Below are 8,358 nucleotides of genomic sequence, written 5' to 3'. Positions count from 1 at the left end.
AATTCGAGATCGATCCCGTTTTCATAATTCATTGGCTTGTTTTTAACGGTGAACACATCGTTAATAAGTACTTTTTTTATAGACTAAAAAATAAGAATGATTAAATCGTTTTTTAGTTGACTAAAAAAATCGCTTTTTAATTGTGAGAAATTTGTTATAATGAGCACACGATCTATCCATAAACAGATCGACTTGAATTGTATCTGTAATGAAATGTTTGACATAAAAATGACTCAAAATCAAAAATTTGTGTCACAAATACACTTTCATTTTCATAGTGATTTTCATAGTCATTTTCATAGTGATTTTTTGTATGAAGTATATATATATAAATGACTCTCGAACTCATCCCAAAACTAAAATTTAAGTATTAAATAACGGATAATTAACTCGGTTTTTATCACAAATAATTGAAAATTCAAAGGGCAATGGTACCGAATTCGAAGAATTTCATTGATTAATTAATCCTCCTTTTCGAGGAATCAGAATAAAGAATTGCTCCCGGCAACAGTTTCACCACGTTTTTCGCGCTCTAGATCATCGAATTAGGTTAAACGGATTAAAATAATCGCTTCGGGTGATCAAAATTAGTGGCATAGCTGCGAATTTGTTGCCATTTAGGGAAAATTTGCATTCATGAATTTGACCGTGCTCGTGTTCTAAGGCACTGTGCTGTCATTGGAAATGGAAGATCTCACTGGGCCACACAGTTTCAATATTTTATTAGAATCGAAACTTTGAACTTGAGGAAGAGAATGCGCCACGTAGCTTGTACATGGTACTATGAATTGAAGATCCGTTGGCTAGGGTTTCTTGAATACTAAAATTTTATTTAAAACCCCCAGGAATACGAAAACCATTTCATGTATATACTGTGAATTTGGGAGTTGGGGACAAAAAGTTGTTTTGTATTTGTATTTTTCTTGGCTGAAATTGAGGAATTTTACGAGGGGTCGGGTGTAGGTGCTTCATGTCTTGTTCCTCCGTCTGTTTTCTACACATCTGATATCACTCGTAAATGGTACAGCTTGCAGTTCATGTATCTCTCTCGCTATTATATACTGTGTGCCAAGTGTGATAAACGGATGTTGTGAGAATTCTTGCTTGGTGATCTGAATTTCGATTTCTTTCTAGCTGATTTGTCGTGGTACTGAAAAGGGTATGCGGTGACGGCGACTTTTGATTTGGCAATGTTTAAAGAAGCATCATTTCTCCTTGAGTGATGTAGATGATCGGCCACTCAGGTGTTATTTTTCTTGATTTTCGAGCAAATGGGTTCGTGAATCAGGATGGGGGTGGTCGTGAGGAAACTTGAAATGCATTGATAGAATTCTGTTGATCCTGTCATTGTGCAATTATTTATGTGTATACATAGGTCTTCCTGCAAGTATACGATGAAGGGGTCGTCTGAGGGAGCTTGGCAGAGGTCTGATAGCTGTGGGGAGTTAAATTCTTCATCACTCCGGAATAGAGAGCTGTCAGATAGTTCTAGAGGTTTGAATTCAAATCTCAGGAATCTTCGAGGAAGTAACAACAGGTTTTCACGGGATACGGCATCACATGATTATGGGTTTATACCAGTAAGGAAAGGAAGGGAAAAAACGCTGTGGCCACGGATCCACAATTACAGTACTCCGGTTGGGGGTGATGATGGCGACAAAGTGGGAGGCCCGGTTGTTCAGGCCTTGGAATGTAATGATGTTAGTTTGAGACATTGGTTGGATAATCCACAAAGGGCAGTTAATGCCCTTGAATGTCTTCACATATACTCTCAAATTGTGGATATTGTGTACACAGCTCATTCTCAAGGAAATGTTGTTCAAAATGTTCGGCCCTCATGCTTTGTCATGTCCTCATTGAATCGTGTTTCTTTTGTTGAAGATGTTTCTTTCTCAGTGCCGGAACATAGATCAAATAGCCAAACAGCTGAGATCAAGTGTTCTTCTTTGACTCTTGACTCTCTCTCATACCATAGTTCAGGAAGTCTAACAGGCACACCAGGTTCTTGGCTGGCTAGGAATCCAGTGAATGCTGATTCACGGTTGAATTCTGAAACCGATTGCTCGCAGTCATGCTCAGGTCAGGTCATGCATTCCTTTGAAGACATTAGCAGTGCACAAACAGGAGATGGGGAGATTTCTTGTTCAATGAAACAAATTGTGCTCATGGAATCAAATTGGTATAGGAGTCCTGAAGAAATTGTGGGAGATCCTATTTCTCGCGCTTCTGATATTTATAGACTTGGGGTTTTACTTTTTGAGGTCAGTGACGGCCACATTTTAATAAACTAAATGCTGTGAGATTAATTTTCTGGGATTGCTAACCATTTCCCTCGTAATTTATTTGGTATAGATGTTTAAATATGATGGGTTTCATATCTAGCATGTTTACTAATATGGCTGCAAACCTGTTACCAGCTATTTTGCACTTCTGCTTCACTAGAAGAGAAATGCACAACCATGGAAAACCTGAGGCATCGTGTGCTTCCTTCTCAATTGCTTCTCAAGTGGCCTAAAGAAGTTTCATTTTGTTTGTGGTTGTTGCACCCTGAGCCAAGTAGCCGCCCTAAGATAAGGTACTTTTTGTCGTATCACTCCATTTTATTGCTGGAGCTTCAGCTAATGCTATCTTTTCTCTATATTGCTACCATCCAAATTCCAAAAAAGGTTTCTAGCTGTTCTACTCTTTCATGTGTAAGCTCTTTGATCATGCACATTTTTGAGTTGGATAGTTTTTATGTTCAAGTCCTAAGATAAGGTACTTTTTCTTGTATCATTCCGTTTTAGCGCTGAAGCTGAAGCTAATGCTAACCTTTCTCTATATTGCTTACCATCCAAATTCCAAATAAAGGTCTATAACTGTTTTACTCTTTCAAGTGTAAGCTCTTTGCGCATGCACGTTTTTGAGTTGGATAGTTTTTTCAAGTGTTCACATTTTTGTTCAGTAGAATTTAAAGTCTCTGAGAAAATTGCCTCTCTGTTGTAATGTGATGAGTTCAAGGTCCGAAATATGACCTTATCATGGAAAAGAATAATTTGGGCCCTGTATCTCCACTCTTTATTCAAATGTAGTAGATGTGCCCATTCTTACTTCCTTTTGTACTGTCTTGCAGTGAGCTTTTACAAAGTGATTTATTGAATTCACCAAGAGATGAGTTAGATGAACAAGAAGCTATAATGGAGCTTCCAGAAAAGATAGAAGAGCAGGAGTTGCTACTGGAATTTCTTATGCTATTGCAACAGAGGAAACATGATGCTTCAGATAGCTTAAGTGACACAATAGTCTTTATATCTGAAGATATAGAAGAAGTCACAAAGTTGCAAACAGGTATCAGGCTTAAAGGAGATTCGGAATTAAAATTGGACAAAAGTACACATTCATCCTCTGATTTGGTGAAGGTTGCTCCTCATGATGATTTTGGAAGCTCAGGGAGCAGAAAGCGAACCAGGCAGGAATTTTACACTAAACCCGATGACTCTAATTGCATAGAGACACCTGGTGGAGATCAAGGAAGCTTTCTGTCCAGAAGTTCCCGGCTCATGAAGAATTTTCAGAAATTGGAATCAGCTTACTATTCAACGAGACGCAGGGATGTCAAAGCTACACGCCTGCCACTACCTAGACATTCTCTTGTCAGTAGTGATGGTAAAGGATCCGCTGTTGTTACTGAAAGAAGCTGTTTTACTAACCCAACATCTAAAGAAATGCGTAATGAGCGTGGAAAAAGTGGATGGATAAATACTTTTCTAGAAGGGTTATGCAAGTATTTATCTTTCAGTAAGCTCAAAGTTAAAGCAGACTTGAAACAAGGGGATCTCTTAAATTCATCTAACCTGATATGTTCCCTTAGCTTCGACCGCGATGGAGAGTTTTTTGCTACAGCTGGGGTAAGCAAAAAGATCAAAGTTTTTGAATATAACTCAATCTTGAATGGAGGTCGGGATATTCATTACCCTGTGGTCGAAATGGCAAGTGGAACTAAACTTAGCAGTATATGTTGGAATGGCTACATTAAGAGTCAGATTGCTTCAAGTAATTTTGAAGGTGTGGTGCAGGTAACTTGAATTTAAACTCGTATATATTATTTACTTGAGTATTCTCTTTGTCCATCATTGATTTTTACTCGATATGTTGTCCAGGTATGGGATGCCACAAGAAGTCAAATTTTCTTGGAAATGAAAGAGCATGAACGTCGTGTATGGTCCGTCGACTTTTCCATGGCAGATCCAACGATGCTTGCCAGTGGGAGTGACGATGGTTCAGTTAAGCTCTGGAATATCAATCAGGCAATTCTATTTTTGCACTTGGTGGATGTCAGCTTTGAAACTAAACGTACTACAGCATCTAGTTATCATTTGCTGTATGCATTAGATTCTGGATGTGTAATAAGATAACTTTTCTTACATGGGTTGCTTCTGCAGGGAGCAAGTGTCGGTACTATTAAGACTAAGGCCAATGTTTGCTGTGTGCAATTTCCGTCAGACTCTGCTCATTGTCTAGCATTTGGTTCCGCAGATCATAGGATATATTACTACGATCTTCGTAATTCAAAAATGCCATTGTGCACTCTAGTTGGGCACCATAAAACAGTGAGCTATGTGAAGTTCATAGATTCAACTACACTCGTGTCTGCTTCCACTGATAATACGCTAAAGCTCTGGGATTTGTCAATGTGCAATTCAAGAGTTCTTGACTGTCCTGTGCAGTCATTCACGGGTCACCTGAATGTCAAGGTATAGTTTGATTGTCTTCTTTAGCATGATCGAGTATCTTTTGAGTTTAGATTCTCTCTTGGCCCCTCCTTCATGCAGTCATGCTTCTTGCTCTGTCCAAAAACTATCACTCAGCTATTGGTATTAGAAATTTGTGAAGAAAGGACTTTCTTAAAAATGTCTGACTGTACTTGTGCTTCTCTTGTCGGGTTTGTGAGTGTTCCATTTGAAACCTGATGATGAAACATTAATTTGTTTCAGAATTTTGTGGGCTTGTCGGTTTCTGAAGGATTTATTGCAACTGGTTCGGAAACAAATGAGGTATCCCATTGTTGTCTACTCTATATAGTGCTTCTCATCTTGCGACTTGTTATTTTCCTCGGTATTCATGATATTGTCACTCTATTAACCTCTTTTGAAACTCATACGAGATATTCCACCGCCATGCAGGTTTTTGTTTACCACAAGGCTTTGCCTATGCCTGCCCTGTCGTGTAAATTCAACGGCAGCGATTCACCCTCTGCTGATGAAGTGGACGACTCGGCACAGTTCGTTTCATCTGTGTGTTGGCGTGGTCAGTCTTCAACCTTAGTTGCTGCAAATTCCATGGGACACATTAAGGTCTTGGAGATGGCCTAGTTCACAAAAACCAAAATGGTATCAGCAAAAATCAAATTTTGCCCTTAGAATGTAGGGGAAAGAGTAAGATGAAATTTCTTCTTTTGATGGAATTCACCTTGTGGACAAAAACATTAGGATAAAGGGTTGTTAATAATACAGTGATTTTTTTCTTTGTATATTGTGTGAATCTTGTGGATAAATGACCCCATTTCATTTATTCAATCTTTCATAAGAATCAATTACTCTTATGTGGATTCATTTTGTCTTTTGTTTTTTTTTTTATAAATTACTATTTAAAAGTTTATTTTTCCAGAAATCACGTAGAAAATTCGAATTAGGAGAATTAGAATTAATTCAATTTATCACAATAAAATAATAATGATTTCGATAAATCGAAAATGCTACATCATAAATGATTTTTGTCAGTAGTCAACTATTTATGAGTCAATTATGAATAAATCCTCAAACTCAAACCTTTCTTTCTCCCAACTCCTTCCCTTAAAGATTCTTTCTTTTCACTCCTTAAGGACCACAAAACTTGATTATTTTAATATTTAATTCTTGTACTCAATATGGGTTGTTTTGTGCTTAGATCTGAAGGTTTTATACTTATATCTAAAGATCTCTGTGCTTATATCTCATGTTTTAATGCTTATTTTGGTACAAAGAATTATGTGCAAAAAATGGTATCAGAGCTTTAGGTTAAATATTCAGACTTAATATTATTCGTTAACTCATACTTTTCTTTGTTGAGGAGAAGATTTTTACAAAAGATGACTTCAAACGAAGGTTTGAATCAAGAGGATTTTATTTATATGAAATCCTATAAACAAGTTAATCTGTTCATAATAGATTACTTACGACAGAAAGATGATTTCTAACTCTCAATTTTTAGAAATTACCCCAGATTCCTCTAAACTCTCCGGAGATCTTAGAGAAATTCAAAAAACGGTACAATATTACAGCAATCAGCTGTATGAAATATCTCGGCAGATTGAAGGAATCCTTAAGAAACAAGAAGAAATTCTTGTAACCCTAAAGGATCTTCAAACTAAAATCACAAATCTAGAACAAACTTAAGGTTCTAGAAAAGGAAATACAGGAGGAAGGTTATCACTCTCGTTTGGTACCGAACCGTTGTTACATCAGAAAGGTAAAACCAAAATGGTTCAAAAACCTTTAACTGATGATGAAAGGATGATTAATCTTATAAAAGCAGTATCAGAGAAAAAAACTATCTGATGACTACTTTAGAGAGATTAAATCTCGAGGATCTATAAGATCTCGCGGATTCTTTTGCGAATCTCAAAGTAGTAGATCTAAAAATGAACTCCCCTGAGGGTGAACAACCCATAGGGAATCCCCCAAGATATGCGGTTAAAACAGAAGAACCACATAGTGAGTTTCAGGTTGGAAAAAATTCACATCCAGCAGGAACCAGATCAAGAAGGAGTAAAATCTCACTCCATCAAACTCCTTACGAAAAAACTGTTTTAGATCCAATACATCCTTACGGGGTTATGTTAAACCTTGATGTTTTGGACTTCAAAAATAGAGAAGATCTTATAGATGATTGGACGTCAGCTATGAGAATTGCAGCAGGGACATTAGATCTCAATAAAGAAGGATTCATTAAACTTCTAGAAATGAGTCTAATGGGATCTGTCAAGATTGCTTGGGAGATGACTATGCCTGATACGAAGGAATCAATCTTAGCAGGAGAATCCCTCAGCGAAATTGGAGAAAGAATGGCCACCCTATTTAAAGCACAATTCATAGGGATAGACTATTTCAACAATCAAGATACAGAGAAAAAGAGAAGATATACTCAAGCTCTGTATAGCCTCGAGTTACATGATATCTGTTTAGTTGATGAATACATTATGTTATTCACTAAATACAGATGGAATTCAGGAGTCGAGGAAAATGTAACTATTCAGCTATTTTTCGCAAAAATGCCAAGTTCCTGGAGAGAAATGCTGATTAAAGAATACGTTCCAGGTCATCTTGACACTTTGGCAAGACGCGCGTCCTTTTTGAAAGGAAAATTGGCAGAATGGTGCCATATGGCAGCATTACAGAAGAACTACAAGAAAATAAGGGGTATAAATAAGCGTACACCTTTATGTTGTAAAGATAATGATCTTCCAACGATCATTGGAAACAGATCACAGGGATTTAAAAGGAAGAAATTCAGAAGTAATCCCTACAATAAAAGAATGAGAAGTTCTTGGAAACCAAGAACATTTTGGTCCAAACAAAAGGCCAGATCTTATAGGTCAGGAAGAAGAAGTGGACCTACAAGAACATCCTCAGTAACAAGCTCATCACAAAGCAGGGGAAGAACACCATCAAGAAGAACTTTCAGAATAACTCATACAAGAGCAAGTGAAAGTTTCAAGGATTGCAACTGCTGGACATGTGGAGCAAGAGGACATATATCTACAAATTGTCCAGAAAACGAGAAAAAAGGAGTTAAACTCTTTGAAGCAACACCAGATATGGATGATGCGGTCTTCTTTCAAGATCTAGTCCAAGTATATCAATTTGAGGATATCCCCTCAGATGAAAGCATATACGAAGAAGAGATATTGTTTAGTCAAGAAGATTCTGAGGATGGATCAGAATCAGAATCATAATAAAGAAGAAGTGTTTCGGCATGAAACACATGAAAGTTTGGCTGGATTCTTTAGCCAAACCACGATATCTCATAATATGGTCCAAAGGATTATGAGAGAAAATCCAACGTTACAAAAGTACCAGGGATTTTCGGCAGGACAAGTAGAAAGAGTCTTAGGCAACCTAGGGCTTAGACAAAGAAGACATAATTTGATTTACAAAGTATCCAGAAGGGAAATGGCAATTCCCATGGAGTTAACAAGTAATCAAATAGAGATGCAGTTAATTCCTTTTGAAGAAATAAGAGAGGAATTGCAAAAGTTGAAAGGTGAGGTAGCAAGGACGATGTCTTGGATTCATATTGGAGCAATCCAAATAATGATCAAGGCAACTTTTAAAGAAGGAA

General features: G+C 37.2%; 1 protein-coding gene across 2 annotated transcripts; it reads left to right on the top strand.

Annotated features, from left to right (window-relative positions):
• Nucleotides 1–455: 455 nt before the first annotated feature.
• LOC140879701 (protein SPA1-RELATED 4-like) lies at nt 456–5,555 on the top strand. Of its 2 annotated transcripts, XM_073283551.1 has the most exons (7): nt 456–2,261; nt 2,418–2,575; nt 3,113–4,055; nt 4,140–4,286; nt 4,422–4,733; nt 4,974–5,033; nt 5,163–5,555. In XM_073283551.1, exons 1-7 carry the CDS (start codon nt 1,362–1,364, stop codon nt 5,349–5,351), a joined length of 2,709 nt encoding a protein of 902 aa, XP_073139652.1. In that variant the 5' UTR covers nt 456–1,361; the 3' UTR covers nt 5,352–5,555. The 2 variants fall into 2 exon arrangements, with proteins under 2 accessions (XP_073139652.1, XP_073139663.1); XM_073283562.1 differs by lacking the exons at nt 4,974–5,033; nt 5,163–5,555 and having other exon boundaries at nt 4,140–4,332; nt 4,422–4,592.
• Nucleotides 5,556–8,358: the final 2,803 nt, after the last annotated feature.

The sequence above is a fragment of the Henckelia pumila genome, chromosome 1, assembly GCF_033568475.1.
Source record: "Henckelia pumila isolate YLH828 chromosome 1, ASM3356847v2, whole genome shotgun sequence".
In the NCBI taxonomy this organism is placed as follows: Eukaryota; Viridiplantae; Streptophyta; class Magnoliopsida; order Lamiales; family Gesneriaceae; genus Henckelia; species Henckelia pumila.
This window is presented reverse-complemented; position numbering and strand designations above follow the sequence as displayed.

Excerpts from the sequence above, each read along its gene's own strand:
- LOC140879701 (XM_073283551.1), top strand. The coding sequence starts at position 1,362 with ATGTGTATACATAGGTCTTCCTGCAAGTATACGATGAAGGGGTCGTCT. Across the intron at positions 2,262-2,417 it reads TTGGGGTTTTACTTTTTGAG|CTATTTTGCACTTCTGCTTC; the intron begins GTCAGTGACGGC and ends ACCTGTTACCAG. Across the intron at positions 4,287-4,421 it reads AGCTCTGGAATATCAATCAG|GGAGCAAGTGTCGGTACTAT; the intron begins GCAATTCTATTT and ends TTGCTTCTGCAG.